This window comes from Xiphophorus maculatus, chromosome 2 (genome assembly GCF_002775205.1).
Source record: "Xiphophorus maculatus strain JP 163 A chromosome 2, X_maculatus-5.0-male, whole genome shotgun sequence".
NCBI classification, from domain to species: domain Eukaryota; kingdom Metazoa; phylum Chordata; class Actinopteri; order Cyprinodontiformes; family Poeciliidae; genus Xiphophorus; species Xiphophorus maculatus.
Genome location: NC_036444.1, coordinates 8,485,052 through 8,504,324, shown reverse-complemented (window position 1 = coordinate 8,504,324; position 19,273 = coordinate 8,485,052). Strand labels below are relative to the sequence as shown.

Here is a 19,273-nt window from a genome sequence, read left to right as displayed (position 1 = left end):
CAAATGGTGAGTCACCTTATGGAATTTAAGCTTAGTATAAATACCACTGCTCTGTAAAGACTTCAAAACTTTTTCAAGCCAGTTTGTTCACAAAGCTGGACCATTATTCACCTAAACTCACAGAATTAATCAGAGAGTCAGGAGGCACATGCAGACGCTGCATAGACCCACAGCTTAGATGTGACAGTCTGGTGAATTGACCACTTTTAGTTGTGCACTACTCAAAGTGGGAAGAAGAAAGACGAGAAGTACCATTTTCAGTTTACCAGAATGTAGAAAGGAAGAAAATGAATGTCATCCCAAACCAAAAATCCCTCCAGTTAAGCATGGTGATGGCAGCATCAAGCTTTTCCTCAGAAGGGTCAAGGAAAATGGTCAATCTGTATATGTGTAAATTTGGTGCAGACATTTCAAAAGAGCAGCAGCCAAAGATGGTTCTAGGATATTTTCACAGGTATGCTCAGTACAAATGCATGTCACACTTTAGAGATTTTTAGTTCTTTAATAACTTTGAAAACCATGTGTTCTTTCTTCCAATAAACAATTATGCACTATTTTCATTGGTCTGTCTCATAAAGTCCCAAGAAAATACATTATAATGCAGCAAAATGAAATTAACAAATAGAAAAAGTTCAAGATGTATGAATGCTTTTGCTAGACAGTGTCAATATATTCATTTTTACTCCATGTCTACTTAGGAATAGTTAAATACTGAAGTTCCACAGCTTGTCATATACAATCAACAAACATCTTTCAAACAGTTTTTTTTTATTATTGCAAATTATTGTTTGTCTTGACAGTAAGTTGCAACGGATGGATTATAGCAGACCAATAAGATAATTTGGTGAGTTTTTCTCAATTTCAACATTACACTCTGGGTTCAATTTCAGCGACACCTGGGGATACATTTTCCTATTTAAAAATCCACTGATGTTTGAGTCCCATCTCTTACATCAGGCAGGCATCAGAGAAATATCTTCAGGCCCTAAATAAAGAAGAATGGATGTAAATGAAAGTGTTTGACTTGAAGCTCAGCTTCATGCTGCCTACTATAGAAGTGTCGGCAAAGAGAAACATCCCTAAAGTTGTTTAAGAAATGACATTTTAGTAAAATATGTGATTGAAAAGAAAGAATATGTAAAGCACATCAAAGAAATAGCTTGAAAAATGTCCAATAAACTCCTAATGCAATCTGTAACTATTTAGTGCAACTGTGCTGCACTACATAAAGATTTTTTTCTGCTTTAATGATAATGCAAACGTGTTTAAAACAAACACAAAAAAACAGACACAGATTGATAGATGGTCAGTGGAGATGTCAAACAAACATTAAATCCTTATAGAGGATAAATAAAACAGATTTTATGTAACAACACATCTGGTGAAATTTGGCATTGAAAAATAACCCAGAGAGTTCTAGACTGGCTCAGAAAATCCAACAGATTGCCTTTCTTTTCCCTTTTTTTTTCCCGTCATGGTGACTCAGCTGAAAGACAGTGCCAGTTCAGTTTCATTAGTTATGAAATGGATGTGATACATTTAATTCTCAGACAATTAACTGTTTTTAACCATTTTTTTCACAGCTTTCAGCTTGAATTGAGTTTTAGGGGAAATTGTTGTTGCCTCTGACTTTTTGAAGCAACCTAAAGGCATGGTGTCTATTTCTATATTGTAACAACATTCAACAAACTAAAAAATGAATATTTTCCCTGAATTTCATATAGTGGATAAGGACAAAACTTTCATTTATAATCTTTTTTTTCCCCTGTTGTTGGCTCCCTTCACAGGTTTTTCTGGTCACGTTCATCAGTTGTTGACGATGGCATCTCTATCGTTTGTGTCACTCAGGAAATCTTCTTACAGGTGAGGAACCCCAGAACAGCACTCAACAATCTCTATGAAGTTCCAGCAATGACGGAAAACAAATTGAATAACCTGTTTTAATGTAAAACTTTTACACGCGCAAAAATTAAAACATTAGGCCGTTCATTGATTCTAAAATCTTGAAATATAGAAAGCCTCAGGTGAACAATAACACGTGACTGGTGAAGTATTTCAAAAATCAAATATTTTAAACTGTTGAGGCAGAGACAGCTCTTTAGTCTGTTGTCATTTTATGGTCAAATTGTGCAAAAGAACCAGCCTTTATTCCCTATCTGCACAACACAACGGTGAATGGGATGCAGTTGATGTAAAAAGTTGGGGGAGGGGGGATCTATAAGAAATGTTATATTGGTGGTCAAAAAAAGGCAATAAATATCTTTGTAAAGCAGTGGATATAATCACAAGAACATAAATTCTATGTATTATTTTAAAATCGTTTCACAAAGACGATTCAAAATAAAATCCTTCAGCAGAATATTCCTGTGACTGAATATGGCAGCTCTGAAGCTCCTACCGGAGTGAATTTCTTCTCAAAACTTGAATCAAGGTCTGGACTGTGAGCATCTAGTATTACAGTCTGATTTCTTATTAGACAGAAAATCTCACAGCAGCAGGGACCATACAATGACAACGGGAGTTCACTGACTCAATAAAAGAGAGAACGAAGAAATACAGTAGCTGGATCATAGGGCTGTACTACATATGAGGAGTCTCGTTTTTATTGGTTAGGAGGAAGGTGAAAAAGAGTGGGGCTTCTGTCTCTGCAGGAAAATGGCATCACAAATCCACAATGGGTGGGCTTAAAATGTATGAAAAACAGATGATTTAGATAATGGGAGTGAAAACGATGTGCAAAAAGCAAATAGGGAGCGTGGGTGAGACGAAAATGGTTATAGAGATTAAGAGGATGACTAGAATAAAATGGATGGTAAAGAGGATAACAAGGAAGGATGAAGAGGAAGAGAGGACGAAGGGAGAGTGTGATGATGAGGGGTTGTAAAAAGGTAAAAGGGAGATGACAGGGATGCAAAAGGTTCCTAAGTATCGATGTGAATAATGAGTGGAATAGAAGTGAGTCATTGAGAGGGAGGTGGAGGAAAAAGAGATGAAGAGTGTTTGTAAAGAAGGATAAGTATGGTTATAAAGATGGGTAGGTGGAATAAAAGGGGTCAAAATGAGAGAAAAAAGGATGAAAGGGATGGAGTTTTAAAGATGGATGAGGTGGATGGATCAAATGACAAGAGGTTGTTAGGAGTGTGATGAAATAGGGTCAAATAGAGAGATGAGGAGGATGAGTATGGGTCGTAAAAGAAGGATCAGGAAGATGGGTAGGATGGGACAAAATTCTAAAAAGAGATGAGAAGGAGCAAAACGAAAAGGGGTCAAACGTAGGGATGTGGAGGATGGATGAAATTGAAAGGGATTTTTTTTTTCTTTTATTCCAAACAAACAAACAAAAAACAATAGCTAGGCTAAATGACATTTTACACAAATTGTTCAAAAAGGAGAACCAATGAAGATTTGTTGCAAGAACGGAGAGAAACAAGATTTGCTGAGCGATAAGGAAGATTTGTTAAAAAGAAGGATGGGGAGGACTGGATTGAAGGAAAAAGACTTGTACAATAATGATGACAAGGCTGGAGTAAAGAAAAGGAGTAGAGATAAGGTCAGGATGAAATGATGAAGGGAGGCAGGGATGTGGTATCAAGAGCAGAAGATAAAGTGTTCTGTGTGCAAGCGCCAGCTACAAGTAGACTTGCCAAGTGATTAGAGGCGTGGCTTTGCTCCCAAACCTAAATTATCACATTAGCTAAATTTATCAAGGAAATTTATTTGTCCTTATTCAGTGTATTAATGTGAATGAGACAGGCTTTTGGTGACAGAAGAGGTATTTAATAGGAAACAAACTTAAGTACCAAAACAACAACCAGATTTATGTGACAGCAACTAGAAAAAAAGTGTCCTAAAAGGACAAACAGTCATGGGAGGTGAGATCAACTGTCACTATGCTGCTCAAAGATGTGGTGATGTCCAGTGAAACGCTGTCTGTGCATCGATTGTCAACATGTTATTGCTTCAACAGAGGGTGGAATGGATTTAAGCAAATTCAATCTACTAGATAAAAGAATTAATTAGCCTGATAGGAAAATAAAAAGAGGTTTTAGAAACATTTCTATCACACATGAATCCCCTTTGAAAATGCTCTTGGGTCTTACATTGGTCAGATGAAAAGTTATTTTTAATCTACAATTTGACAGAGAGAATATTTTAAGTGACTTCAAAAACAGCTCACAAAATGACACGGCTAATCTCACAAGAAGATAAATTGTGTGTTATCTACATCGGTGGGTATCATTATCTGATCATGCTCATCTTTTAATTATTATAACCACATTAATAAAAAGTCTTCAATAATATAAATTAATAGGTAAAGCAAAGAGCTTCATAAATACAAAACATAAAAGATCGAAGCATCCAATGACCTTAAAACAGAAACCAAGACATTTGCAAGAAAAAAAAAAAACGGCTTCACATGGAAAACAACACAAGTTTGGAGCACTTCATTAATGTGAAGAAAAGGGTCAAATGTTAGACCGATTCTGTGTGTGTAAGTCTCAATAAATGGAATAAATGCATGAACACTGGCGAGCTGAAAACATGTCCAGATACACACGGCCTCGTTAACAACAAAACTTAGCTTACATTAGTATTATGTGTGTGATCATTACTGGATAACAGCGAATACAGAACCATTACAACAATTTTCTATTTTACCCATGCTTGCTCAAACTCCTTTTCACAGTCCCATGTCAAACATTTAGGCCACCGGAAACATTCCTTCACTTCTGAGTTCGATGAGCAGAGCTTCTCTTTATGCTACCTTCTCTCTCTCCAGGACAATAATTTTGGTTTGGGGGGACATTATAAACACTCTACTGCTCTTTTATAATAAACATATATCATGGGATAAAAATGAGCACGAGGACAGCTCTCCCTGTAAATACACTGTCCACTCAGTTCATGTGTCCTGTGTTCGGAACAACCCTGTTCCACATCAGGAGGTCCATATAAAGGCCAGGCAGCAGTCTGAGTAGTCAACTCCATAACAAAATAAAACTGGCGAACAGTCGCTGGTGAGTGGGACACTTTTTCCTCCTCTCATTTTCCCTCAAGGTCACAGGAAGAGAGCCAAAGTGAGGCAGAGGAGTCGTGGTTGTCTCTCCATCTCAGAATCTCAGCACCAAATCGAACACATATAGAGACAAAGGGAGAGCCATTGGCTGAAAGTTGGTTTCCTGTGGTTGCCAGGCCAGGTGGAGGATGTCCACCTTAAAGCAAGGAACTGGGGCTTTCTGGGGGCGCCGGGGGTGTGTGTGTGGGGCTGTGGCGCATGGGCAGAATGTCGTAGTGGCTAGGGATGTTCCTGCCACAGGAAAGGTCATAAGGACCCTGGGAAAAACCTGTGGCCATTCCATTGGGTCCCTGCAGGATACTCACAGTGGGCTCTGCAACAGTTTGACAGAAAAGGTAGGAAAAAACGTACGTTAGTAAGGCCAAGGAGAAAGGTGAAACACTGATGCAAGAATTTATGCTAATGCTAATTAACCAGCTAATCTCACAATCTGTTAAGTTATGCAATCTAATTTCCGATCAAAACCACAGTCAGTTCCAGCAGATGGCCGCTCACACAGAGCCAGCTGCCTCTGCTGGAGGTTTCTTCCTACTAAAAGAACAGGCAGTTTTCCTTTTCTTTCACCATACTTGATTGATAACATGATTCAATCAGCTCGGTTTCCACAGAGAGAAAACTTTTTACAGACTGGCATATAACCTGAAGTTAACTGAACTGATATCTAATTGAAATTGAAATATGTGGGTTAAACATTTTGATATTTTAATGAATTAACTATCTCTGTATATAAATTATATCTGTTTGCTTTGTTTAGTGCCTTGAGTTGACATTTGTTGAGAATCAGTGCTACGGAAATAAACTGAAGTGAAATTAACGTATCAACTTTCCATGAATTCTTCACCAGTCTAGGGAACAATTTTCTTTATTTTCCAGATTAATATTGATTACAGACAATCAATAACTATTATGAACTATTATGAGTTATGAATATTCTAGAAAAGTTAGGAATAAAGCCAATAACTGAATGTACAAATTTAAAAACAAACTGAATTCTTCTCACTAATTTCTGCTAATTAGTGGTAAAGGGAACAAAAACAAATCACCAATTCTACTGTAAGACTAGGGGAGAAAGAAAATAAAAAAGGAACATTAAAACTGAATTTAGAACAGTGAAGACTTTTGACGCCAACTATTGGTTGAGCATACAAGCATTTTAAGTAAATTATTTTAACAGGGACATTATGGGAACATCGGTAAAGTGGATTTTTCTTGCTGGTAAAAACAATTTTTATGTTTATACAACAGACAAACTTGCTAATATAAAGTAGACAACCAATTCCTGTGCTTAATCCTCAATGTTCATCAATGACATTTTAAAATGACCAGAGCACAGCAGGTAAAGTAAATTTAAAAAATCATATCAGAGGTGTCTGGCTCACTGCAGATAAAAGCTGAAAGCTTCCATCCAAATCAACAGCAAACTCACCAACATCATAGAGGTTCCTGCTCACGGTGCCCAGGAGAGTGGCAGTGCCTCCAAAGGGGACTTCACGGTGGGAGGGGGACTTCATCTCCACATAGCTGCTCTCTGTGTGCTTGCACGCCAGCCCGGGTGGGTCTCTGATAGTGGCGTATGGATTATCACTATTCAGCGAGCAGGAGCTGTTGTTGCACATGGAGCTCTTTATGTAATCTGCAGTTGCCACAAGACAAGGATTTATGCAGCATCATAAAAGATGAAGCGATTGTCACAGACTCATAATGGTGGTATTAATACATGAATTTAAGCCCATATTGGAGAATGGCGAAGAGAATGGCAATGAAGCTTGTTGCCATTCTGAAGCTGAATTTCTTTTGTCTGCGACAGGTGACTAATGGTGGTATATAGTAATAAGAGTACAAAGGCAAGAGAGTGGAAGGCTCATCTCATCTATAACGGTCTCATCAATCTGATAAGAGGCCTCATTAGAGACAGCAGCAGAGCCCTCTTCACACCCCTGGGTCTCTCACATTCACCATCGACTGCCCAGCGCTGAAGACAAAATGACGTATCAGGCAGCGAGCCATGGAAAGCAATTACTATTCGGATAAAAGCTCAGCCCACCATGATCCTGTCCAGACCGCAGAGACTTCTTGTATAAATCAGAAAAATACAGATGTGACACTTTGCGGCTGTGAAATTAATATAAAAAGAGAAAAAAAAAAACAATCCAAACAGGAAAACTGATGTATCAGCTGTAAAGTGAAAAGATTCTTTTAGCCATTCCACCTGGAGATAAACTTTAAAAACACCTGAACACCGCATCCTAAAGGTATCTGCTTACCTTTTCGCGATGCTTTTTGTGGCTGTGCCTCATTCTGTTGAACTTCTGAAAATGTGAAACAAGAAAGGCAAACATTTTCTACAGAAACGCAGATTCAGTTTCAGCTTTCAGTATACTTATGATGGATCAGCTCTACCTGAAATAAGGTTTAGCTGTCATGCTATCATTTTTCACGTTTTCCTTTGTTTGCATCCTATTGCTACAGATACAATTAACAATGATATTACAGAGGATCAAAATGAGCTCATAAAAAAGTATCAGTCAGGAGAAGAGTACAAAACGTTTTACAGCTGTATTTATAAAAATAAAGACAGCCCAATGAGTGAATGGTGACTGTTTTGTCAAGAAGAGTGAAATTTTTAACATTTTCAGATACTAGTGGGTTTTGATTCAAACATTCCAAGATACTAAAAGTCAAATTTATTTTTATAAAAATAAAAAGGGATTTTATTTCCAAAATGCACATTAGAATTGCTTTCATAATATAAAAATCTAGTTTTAGAATGCCCTAGTGTCTGAGCCAAATGAACCAATGAACATATATTATATACAGTATATATTTTTTTACAACATCCAGTTCATCCCAGGTATAAAATACTATTTTGAGTTCTTTGAATTAGTTATTTTTGTGAGGAATTATAGACACAGTACCACTTCCATAGAGCACTTTTTAAATCCATGGTAGGGTGATGATTGTTAGATCTCCAAGCTACTGCTTTCAAACAGCATTTCTACTGACTTTATCCTGCAGCTGCATATTTCCCTATTCATACTGTCTCTTTGTTTAGTCATTGTGTTATGCATTGATTTCTCCTATATAACTTTTGGTTGCGCTCTCTGCTGCCTTGTGCGCATATTCTGTCTTTTATACTTTCTGAATATTTCTCAAGATCAAACATGGATTTGAACATAGTCATCAAAAGTTACAAGCCAAAAGGGAAAGTTGAATTTTTTAATACACAATTTAATGTGCAGTGTGTTCATGGCAAGCCTATTAACCATTATAAATATTCTAAATGTCTGCCTAAATATAACATAAAAATGTGCCAACATAAATTCTTAGCTATGAGGAAATATGTGAACATTTATCATCAGCAGTTTATTTAAAGGTGATATCAGAGAAAAGTGTGGAATAACAATCAGGTTTGAGCAGGCAGGATGTTTTAATTAAGGAAGAGCGATCTATCACAGTTTGATCTTCAAACATGTGTTTGAGGGGTTTTATTATCGCACCGGCAAAGGAGACTTCTCAAGGACGCCAGAAAAAAGTTGAAGATGTCCATCAGACTGGCAATGATGACTGACATCACAGTTTTTAAGAAAGTACACCCTGTTCAGATACTAGGGTCTTAAATATTTATTAAAATACAAAGTATTTTGTGGGTACTTTGGAAACTTCTACTTTTTGAGACAGAAGTCTAAAAGGAGTTAAACCAAAGTAACGCTAAGCTGGAAAATTCTAGCATTCCAGAAACCGTAACTTTTTAAAACCTTGGCATATTTTGATAACAGTAACAGGCAGAGAAGACGTTAATCTAAATTAAATATGGTAAATAAAAAACAACAACACAAATTATAAACAGACATTTTCATCTCCTTAAGTTGGTTTCACCCACAGTTCTGCAGACACACAGACTTAATCAGCCTTTTCCCCAGCCACACAGGCTCATCCAAACAATCACGGCTTAGAAATAAAACAGTGAGCTCCCAGATAAGCTGGGATTATCTCCTTTAATATTAGCAACTTAATAGTCCCATTCTGATTTTATATGGAGATATGTTTCCCCAGTGCACAACCACTTCCAAGCAGGTATCAAATGCTCAAGCAGTGAACCCCTCTCCTCATCTTGTTTGTTGTGTACAGGAAAGCCACAATTTTCACCTTTTTTAAATTTTTTTATTTTCCCTACGTTTACTTAATGGCTTTTCCCAAATTAAGATAATGAGAACATTGCTATAGGGTAACTGTTCATATTTTTGACATCAAATATTTTTCTTGGTATCAATTTCTTGTTTGACATATTAGTGTTGTGACATTCCCAATAGGTAGACTATAAAATGAGTGGACTGTATTCATTAGAACCAATTCTATTCAGGACTGATCAACAGTTACTGTGTTATTACATTGTTTGGGTTTCTATATAATTACAGAACAACTGCAGTTCAAACAAAAAAATTCACAGACATCATCCTTTTTAAATCTCTTCTTGAAATATGAGTGAGCATCAAGCCACTAAAGAAATAATGATAAAAAGGGTCAAAAACAATTTAAATAAATGTAATGTTTCTTCAAATAAGCACAGCAGAATGATTTTAGCATGTTTACTAATCTAAGATACTTGTTACTGAACAGCAGCTGCACTTTTCTATGTGCAAACCGATTTCATCCAGTTGCATTTTACATATCGACAGATAAACACTTGTTTTTCTTCACAACCACAGCTCTTCTGAGGCATTTATAAAAGGCTGCTCTCCTGAATAAAAAATGTTCACACTTTGTTGTAGGATTTTCTATAATTAATATCCTAAGTGTGCAGCGTTTGACCCATTGTAAGTCATCATGGTCACTTGGGGAAGTGAAGGAGGACTAATGAGCTCATAGTGACCCCTATTCATCTCCACTCCGGTTCTCCCCCTGTCCTACCCGCATATCTTATCAAAATCAGAGCAAAGGTTATGTTTAACAAGAGACCCCTGCTTCATCTTCATTCACAGCAGGCTTCCAGCACTGAGAGGTCTGCTTTAATGACACGCACGTCTTCGCCCCTGATTTGACAGTTTTGCTCATTTATTGCTCTGAAATCCAAATTCAGCCTATATGTGGTGTGACATAATAAGTGAGAGTAGGACTGACCTATGTCATTAAGGTTGCAGAAGGCTCTCCATTCTGAGGCATTTCGGCTCTTCAGGGTACTTGACTGCAAAAGAGAAGAATATAACATGACAATCGCTTAATGCTCCAACATGGTATTGTTGGGTAAAAAGAGGCTATGACAATGCCAATGTTGAAAGCCCATACTTTGAGAGTCAGGGTCCCGTCAAGGTTGCTGGAAATGGTGGAGACCACGTTACACTGGGCTACGGTGGGGTAACTGGGATTGGAGAAGCATTGGGCAGTGCTGCTGGTGCTGTTCTGGTTCTGATTGATCTCTGAGACACTGGTCCTCATCGCAACAGTACTGCCACACTCTAAAAGTTTACAGGATGAGATGCGTAAAAGATAATTTTAGGTCCATGACACTTTTAGACAATTATTTGTAACAATATTCTTACATCTTGATGTATTTCATATTTTGTCATATTAAAACCACAACATTATTTATTTTAAAGAACTACAAAGTATTCCATGTGAAGTTGAAAGAAAATAACACCTGATTTTCAGATTTTTTTAATTTTTTTTAATAAATTATAATCTAAAAAGGGTAGAATCTGCTTTCTCTAAAATTATAGGCACACGTGTTGTGAGGTATGTCTCTACCAGCTTTAAGCATCTAAGGACTAAAATATTTGACCATTCTTCTTTGCGAAATGTCAAGCTCCATCAAATTGGATGAAGAGTAGCTTTGAACATCATTTTTAAACCCTGGGGGCAAATATTTAATTAGATATAAGTCTGAACTTTGACTGGGCTTTTCTAACAAACAACTTTTCATCCTGTTGCAGCTCCTGATGACTGTTTTAGGTGTTTGTCCTATTAAAAGGTGAAAGTCAAGCCCCTTCTTCTTAACCACTTGGCTCTGATCAATTCTCTGATTAATCTTGACCTCATTCACCCGTCTGCTTACGTGGACAGCTATGTCTTAGTGGGTTTGCAGTTGTGCCATATTCATTCCATATTCAGACAATGGCTGGAACAGTGAGACACTTGAGATGCTATAACCTAACTCTACAAACATTGGTATGTTAGGTGACTACTGAAGGTAATTGGTGGCCTTCAGTTATGGGGATCACAGTAAAAAGATGCAAGAATAAAAATTCATGCCTCGCTTTTCATATTTTAAACTCTTTATTCTCTACCTTCCATTTTAACTTAATTATTCATTACTATTTGAAGTTTTACCTCATAGAACACCAATAAAATGCAACAAAGTTTAAGCTGTTGCTTCGCAAAATATGAAAAAGTTTATGAAGGTTTATGAAGGTTATGAAAACTCTGTATAGGCACAGTGGGTATATGTGTAGGCATACATGCACGATGCTCTGTATTGTAAATAATTAATAAATTTAGCCATAAATTGAAAATACTTGAAATATCTTACCAGAAAGAGAGTAGTCAGTGTTGTTAATGTGCATTGCCTGTGAGTAGGACACACTGGGCTGGATCTCCTGGCCCTTGTCCCTCTGTCTCTGCCTGTACCACACAAACACACTAAGCATGGCCATGAGGATGAGAAGCAGAAAGATGATGCCCATGACAGCCCCCGCAGACTGCCGCTCTGAACCACGTGCCGGGCTTATCTTGGTGTATGGGTTCAGCTCTTCCATCATCAGAGCTGCTACACGGAAAACGAAAACAGTGAGTTCCCTAAACTACATGTACACATATGTTTCATCAATAATCCAGTGCAACTTCTCCAACAGCTCAGTCACCTTGATCGCAGCGAATGCCTTTATATCCGGGGCTACAGTAGCATGTTCCAGTCACATAGTCGCACGTTGCATTGTTCAGGCACTCGCACAGCAGCTGGCAGCCATATCCAAATGTACCAGCAGGACACTCTGCATGTCAGGGGAGTACATTACTACATTTATCAAATTAAAGCACTTAGTGAACAGGAGCCAAACACCTCCACAGGGTAATTTTGCATAGAAATAAAAATGTGGCTGGCACACTCAACTCTGCTCACAGCCCGTCCCAATGAAGCCTGTTCGGCAAACACACTGGCCCGTGATGTGGTCACAGTCCGCGCCGTTCTGGCAGCGGCAGACTTCAGAGCAGTCTTTTCCGTAAAAACCTGAAGGACAACCTGGTGATAGAGATGTATATAATGGTTGGATGGGATGGGGGGGGGAGGCAAAAGAGAGTGGAAGACAATGTAAAGAGTCAAGGTCATATCACCAGGGAATAGAGAAATCAATACAATTCAATGTCACCACAGCATACTCAATAAGGGACTCTGTGAATAAATGGAAATGAAAAATTTCCTGCTTCAGCAGAAAATCCAGTTATGCTGTGAACATAACTTTTTGTTCTACAACATGAACAACACGTAATTGAATGTTAGGACTGTGTGACAAAAAGGAAAACAATAAAAACAATGTTTCTTATCATGCACAATAGCATGAGCCTGACTCTACAAACAACTCTGGATAAACCCTTAGGGTTCTGCATAATGGCATTTAAATTACAGGACTGAAGCTGATGAGCTGCACTATCAGTGAGAAAATGACTGGAATATATTATGAGCAAAATGATGAAGTGACCATTATCTTTTTTTGATGTTGCTCTTCCTAAAAAAATTGAAAATGGAAACTTCACATCATACATTAGCCTCGAGACTGGAAAACATGCCTCCATAACATCCACTGCAGTTCTGCAGCTCAGCCAGTAGATGACACTGTGCATCTTGTTTCTGGGTGTGGGGGGGGAACTCACGCTGTGTGCAGTAGAGACCAGTCCAGCCAGGGCTGCACCTGCACTCCCCATCATAGGCACTGCACTGGGCTCCGTTGTGACAGTTACACGAGTTGAGACAATCAGGACCCCAGTGCCCAGAGGGACACGCTGCAGATGCCAGAGACACAGTCAGGCTCATGATCACACCCTGAAACATGCATGCATGAAGCACCAAACACATGAAGTTGGGACATCCTCGAAGCATTTGTGAAATATATCTTACTGTATATTCTGAAAACCCTGTATTAACAGACAGATGTAAAGCAGGTAGGGGCCGGCTGGCTGAAAATATTTAGTCACAGTTAAAAGTGTTTATGATGAGATTCAGGAGAAAGTAATCAGATTTTTCGCTTCCATAGCGTAAAAGTGCTGCCCCTGCCACACCTGCTGCTGCACACCACCAGTCAGCTGACTGAAAGCTCCCACTTTTTTCCACTGACAAGATTTGGGAAGAAAATAGTCCAGACAAATGGAGAATAGAAATTGGGATTGGTCACACATGAGGAACACAGATAGTACTTTTTGTAAACTTCTGCAACTGTTTGCAAACTCTCTGAACAGTTACACTATCATCTTTCAAACATTTCTGGAGAAATGTTCGGTTTTGTAAAGTTATTGTTGTCCCATAGATTCTCTGGCTTACTGCCTTCACTCACCACATTAAGTAGGTATTGCTTACTTTTTTTGTTCTGACTGACACCTTTGTACAGTGAGATTATTCTTATATTTTGTAACTTGCCTGAAAACTGTGGCTTTCGCTAAAGGATGCAAGTAACCAAATGTTAGGAGATATCAGACAACTGGTGACAGGTATGCACACAAAAAGGTGCTTAAACAAAGTGTTTGTTTAAGCTTCTCCACATTTATGAAACCAGCATATTGCAGCTCTTTTTATTTTTGTCTACTGTATAACTTGAATTGTACAGGATTAATGTTAAAATATACATAGAAAAAGTTTTGAAATGATTTATCATGGTCTTTATTTTACATCACTAAATCTTGGCAGTCTAACAGGGGTGTCTAGATTTTTGAGAGCCACAGTACACATGCACACACACAATGCATATCTGTTTCCCATGGTGAGCTGGCTCAAAGTTATCTTAATGATCTTTGGCCTGAGGTGCAGTAAATCAAAGAGCATAATGCATTACTACAACCATTTAAGCTAGCAATGTGTTTTACATCATCTGGAGCCGAGGGCATTACTTGTGGATGAGTAGGGTCATGAAGATGACTAATGTGTATGAATTTAAACATATGAGGGGAAAATAAGAGTGAGAGACAAACGATGAGAACAAGGAAAATGTGTAAAGCAGAAAAAAAAAAACAATTGAGGCAGATACGGTGAAGTAGTACCCTGCGAGCAATCATCTCCGGTCCAGCCGGGGAAACACTGGCAGGAGCCGTCGATGGGATTGCAGGTGCCGTTGTTGGTGCAGAGGCAGATCTCTGCGCAAGTCCTGCCGTACCTGCCGCTCGGACAGACTGCAAAATAAAAACAAAAAGCAGAATAAAAAAAAACACAGCAATAATCAGCCCCTCTGAAGTTAATGTAATTACACAGGTCAAAGATTGGTCAACGGTATGAGCACAATTACATAAAATCTGAGCACTTTACTGAGAGCAGGTGTACAACAAAGACTTCCACAGCAGTTTAGGTGAACATTCCCTCTAATGCATTATATTGTTCTATTGGAGTGGACATGAAGTGAACTGATCTGTTTAGACAAAAGGAGGAGTTAATCACTGCCTCCTGTGGCAGAACTGCCCTATTTCTACTCACTAGAGAGGAATGAGTGATGCGCCACAGAATTAAAATAGACTGTGTACACAGACCCCTGTATAAATATTTTATGAAATTAATATTTCAATGCACTCTGGCAGTATTCTACAAAATATATCATATTCACTGAAACGTCTATTGTCTTTTTTTATAGGGGTGGGGGGATGAGAAGAGACGAATTGTGCCAAGGTGTATCGGAGCGTCAGGATCTGGAAGCTGCAGCACCAGAAGACAGATCAAAGGTCTCATATAAAGAGAATAGCCCGGTGTTAGAAATATCTGATAAGGTGGCTGGCTGAGGAAGAGCGTGGTCGGACTCATTTTCATGTGGGGGGATTTTAATGATTGCATTTCAACTGGCATTCCCCTCTTCTTGAGAGCTCTTTCAAGCTCCTTCAAGCAGGTTGTCATTAAGCCATGAGGTTGACTCCCCCATGCTGCTTTGGGGGAATTTCAAACCTCAGCTCACTAGGAGAGCTTCATTAGGCTGGGACTCTGCGTGCTGGACAAAGGACAAGTGAGGACGCCAGTGGGGATCAACATAAGGAGAAGAACATCCATGTTGTCTGCCACCTCCGTCCCTCGTCTCCCAACGGCTGCTCAATAGTAATTATAGCCATGACAAATTAGGGCCAGCTCTCATCTTTACTCACTTCTCTTCCTTCAGCTAAGCTTTTAAACTTTTATTTATAAGATACTGCTTAAAGCCATGAAAGAGAATTCAAGACAATCCTCCATGGCTTTCTGTGATTTATTTAAAAAAAAAAGTGAATTATTAGAAGTAAAAATCTGTAGCACAATTGCACGGATTCTTTTCAAATACACGTTTTAATTGAAATTTGGAGTACACAAACACAAGTTAATCTTACAACAGGTGAAACTTGGACAGAATGAACAGAGGTCAGACAAGAATAAAGGTGAAGCTTCTTTCTGTTTTCAATATTTAATACAGTGTCCTTGCAAAAGTGTTGAGGCTAAGTTTTTCCACAAACTTCATAAATTTAATTGGGGTTTTAAGTAAAACATTCCAAAGTAGTGCATAATTGGGAATTTTGAAGGATTGATGTCGGGTTTTGATAATCTGTTAATAGACTGAAAAGTATGGTGTTTTAGCCAGTTCTTTGCAAAATATATGAATCTCATTTGGATGGAGAGCATCAAGTTATATTACAGTATTTTAACTCTATTTAGGTGTGAGCTTTGACTAGGCCATTCTTACAAATTGTTGCTCTGATCTAAATAATTCTATAGTATCTCCTGGTGTATGTTCAAGGTTGTTCTCATCTTCAAAGGTGAACTTCTGGTCCCCTCTCAAATCTTCTGCAGCCCTCAGCAGGTTTTCCAGGATTGTCCTTTTCTGGGTTGGTAAACATTTTTCCTTTAGAAAATTCCACATTTTTCTAGACCCAAATTTGTATATTTTATTTCTGAATTTCCTTATCAGTTTTCTGAATATTCTTGTTCAAGTTCTTGACCCTGAACCAACTTGAATAGCAATGTAGTCATATTATTTGTACGTTTCACAAATGATAATTATTTGCTGCTTTTTTTGATATTTGTGCTAACTTATATCAGCTTGCTAACCATTATCAAATGAAGAATAAAGTTTCCTTAACTAAACTTGAATTCTTTAAAGCACACATTGGCAACTTTATCAAATTTGTGCAACAGCATTTTTAGTGTTTTTTTTCTTTTACATCCAGTTTAAGAAACATGCCAATTTCAACCTAAATTCTTTTTTTTTTTTACTATTGAATGAATGGAAAAAGTCAGAATGCGGAAAATACAAATATTGATGATAAAAGATTACATTTACCATGTAGTGTGGCAAATCAAGAGAGGGCATATTATTTTATTTATTAAGTATTATTCCTGAGAATGCAAGAAGGAAACAATGTCACACTTTAGACACAAATTTAGGTAAAAGAAGAAGCTGCAAAATTTTTGCAGATGCTTTTTTTCTGCTATGATTGAGACACATTGAGCACATTTTTCTGCAAAATTGAATCATCATCAAAACAATACAGAACACAGAGGTTAAAACTAATTTTACAGTAAGACGTGATGTGCACATGATTCGTCTTTGTGCATTAGTGAACAGATTTTATATGCAGCTCCAGAATCAGATAGAGATTCTGCAGTGTATTCATGCATCCTTTGCCTGAAAAACTCAGCCCGAGAGATTTTTACATGGATTGTGGAGACGCTTATCTGATGTAAAAAAAGTAACATTTTTAAATTTACACTTTTTACTCAAAATACTTCCCGGCTTAGTAGTACCTCTGAATGTAGACGTATGCATCAATTTCTAATGAATAAAAAAACAAACAAACAATAAAAACAACAACAACAACAAAAAAAACTTCAAAGAAAGCTGCAGGAAAATTAATAGGACTCAGGAAGCTACTTGCCTTGGTTGCACAGGGAGCCCGTGAAGCCAGAGAGGCACTCACAGTGGCCGGTGACATGATGGCATGGGCCGATGCTGTGCACGCACTGCGGACACGTCTGGCTGCAGCGGTGCCCATAGAACCCCGGAGAGCAGACTGCAGCCAACGGAGCGTGGCGGGGGAGAGGAGAGGGAATCAGTCACCAATGTTGATGGAACAAGAGGTATATAATTATTGGACACAGCATGACAAGAGCGATCAAGGGAGTAGAGAAAAATCAACGCCGGAGGAATTAAAAGCAGAGGAGACAAGGAGAGCGTGTGAAGGGGAGGGTGAGAGCAGTAAAGGCTGTCATTATTGTAATCACCGACATTTTATCTCCTGCCTCAGACAGAATACTAGGAGTTAAGAGAAGTGTAAAAATATTTTCCTGTGTCAAGAGTTGAAAGCTGCTTTATGATCTAAAAATGTCAGGAATAATAAACAACCCTGTGTTGGTAATGTGTTGAAAGAATATGAGTCAAATATGAGTAAAGAATAAAATGTTATTTTGCTTATATCACCCACAAAGGTCCTAATCTTTGGAAATAGGAGACTGTAGCAGATAAGTCTGCTAGATGCAACAGTGGCTTGCCAACATATTTACACCCTTGAAACTTTTTAAAATTATTTTGTTAACTTGTAGTACCACAAACCTTCTAGTATAAATGTTATACAAAAACACAAAGTAGTCCATATATGTGAACATTAAACATGTAATGTTGGCCACATGTTTAAGGTTGAAGGTTGCTAAAGTATGATGCTGCCACCACCTTTTTTCAAGATTGGATAAAGTCTTCAGGATGTTATATTTCCTGCACAAAAATCATTTTGCACGAAGGACAAAGAAATAATTTTGGAAAAATCTAACCAGAGCATCTTCTTCTACATGGTTTCTGTATTCCTTACATGGAATGTGGCCACGTATAATTAGGACTTATTATAACTTTCTTTCTATAATGATTTTCTCCTTGCCAATCTCACATCAAGACCAGGTTTGTAGACCAGATTTGCAAACTCTGGGAAAAACAGTTTTTCCCACCTGAACTTCAGATTTTTAGATGGAAAAAAATTGGATCAGTGTTCTAGATGTTGTAAACGTTTCGATGTCGACTTTTAACAAAACTCTTCTTTAAACTTCTCCACCACTTTGTCCACGACCTACTGTACCTGCTGTGGTCTTCATAATGCTGTTTGTTCTCTAAGGACTACACAGAAACACTGTCTTTATGCTGAGATTAAACACTCTTGTTTTCTAATTAGGTGACTTCCCAAAAGCAGAATGTTTCACTGGATTTTATTAAGGACTAGTTAAAAGAGCTGAGGCTTTTTTCCAAAAAGTGTCATTACTTCCGCTTTAAAATAATTATGTTTGTAGAATTAATGTGAGACAGTTTTCAACAAACACTGTTTTTATAGTGAATTGGGGAAAATTTTTCCTCCAGCGTAGATATTCTCAGGAGAGAATCAGCTCCTAGCTAAATAGAAACCTGTTAAAAACTGATAACGAAGTCACAGATATGACAAGCCATTAGGTGTTAATTGTAACATATTTCAGGGAACAGGTGTATAGCATATTACCAAGCTCTGGAGAACCATGTGATGTCTCAAATGAAATTAAAAAAAGCACACACACACCCCTGCATGCCTACACACGCAGATTGCGAGTTGTAATCGTTTTACCTGATGAGTAAATTACTTGGGTAAATATTGAATTTGTCTGAGTGATTATTTTGCTCGAGGGGCAAACACACACAAACGCACAATGCATGCAGCTTGTTTAAGCTTCTCTCTTATTTTCCACTCAAATTGATGTTTACAGGTTTGTGGTTGTGAATTTCGCTCCCAATCAGTAAGCTCCTCACTTGAGAGCGGCTTCAGACAGAAACCCTCCCCACCCCCCCCCTTTTTTTTCCCAGCCAGCAGAGCGGGCGCTCCCAGTAAGCATGCCCACTGATGAGCCTCAGGCAAGGACCGAGTCTCCCACTGTGAGCTGGTTGTTAAGGACGGTGTAGGAGGACGAGGGGCGTGCACGTATTTACGTGTGTGTGCGTGTGTGTGGGTGTGTTTGAGGGATGCCATAGGGAAAAAGACACTGTGATT

General features: G+C 38.2%; 1 protein-coding gene across 8 annotated transcripts in view; it reads right to left on the bottom strand.

The window, feature by feature from the left end:
* Positions 1–508: 508 nt before the first annotated feature.
* The window catches only part of LOC102225212 (multiple epidermal growth factor-like domains protein 11), a 112,340-nt gene continuing 93,575 nt past the window's right edge, over positions 509–19,273 (bottom strand). For 4 of the 8 annotated variants that reach the window (XM_023326426.1, XM_023326457.1, XM_023326434.1 and 1 more), the window contains 11 exons: positions 17,153–17,287; positions 14,315–14,443; positions 12,938–13,066; positions 12,180–12,308; positions 11,932–12,060; positions 11,601–11,837; positions 10,361–10,530; positions 10,196–10,259; positions 7,342–7,386; positions 6,504–6,710; positions 509–5,390 (listed from right to left, as the gene is read on the bottom strand). In XM_023326426.1, coding sequence (XP_023182194.1) covers positions 5,215–5,390; positions 6,504–6,710; positions 7,342–7,386; positions 10,196–10,259; positions 10,361–10,530; positions 11,601–11,837; positions 11,932–12,060; positions 12,180–12,308; positions 12,938–13,066; positions 14,315–14,443; positions 17,153–17,287 — 1,550 coding nt within the window. In that variant the 3' untranslated portion in view covers positions 509–5,214. The remainder of the gene's footprint in view (positions 5,391–6,503; positions 6,711–7,341; positions 7,387–10,195; positions 10,260–10,360; positions 10,531–11,600; positions 11,838–11,931; positions 12,061–12,179; positions 12,309–12,937; positions 13,067–14,314; positions 14,444–17,152; positions 17,288–19,273) is intronic. The other 4 variants (XM_023326447.1, XM_023326466.1, XM_023326473.1 and 1 more) reach the window with 2 other exon arrangements.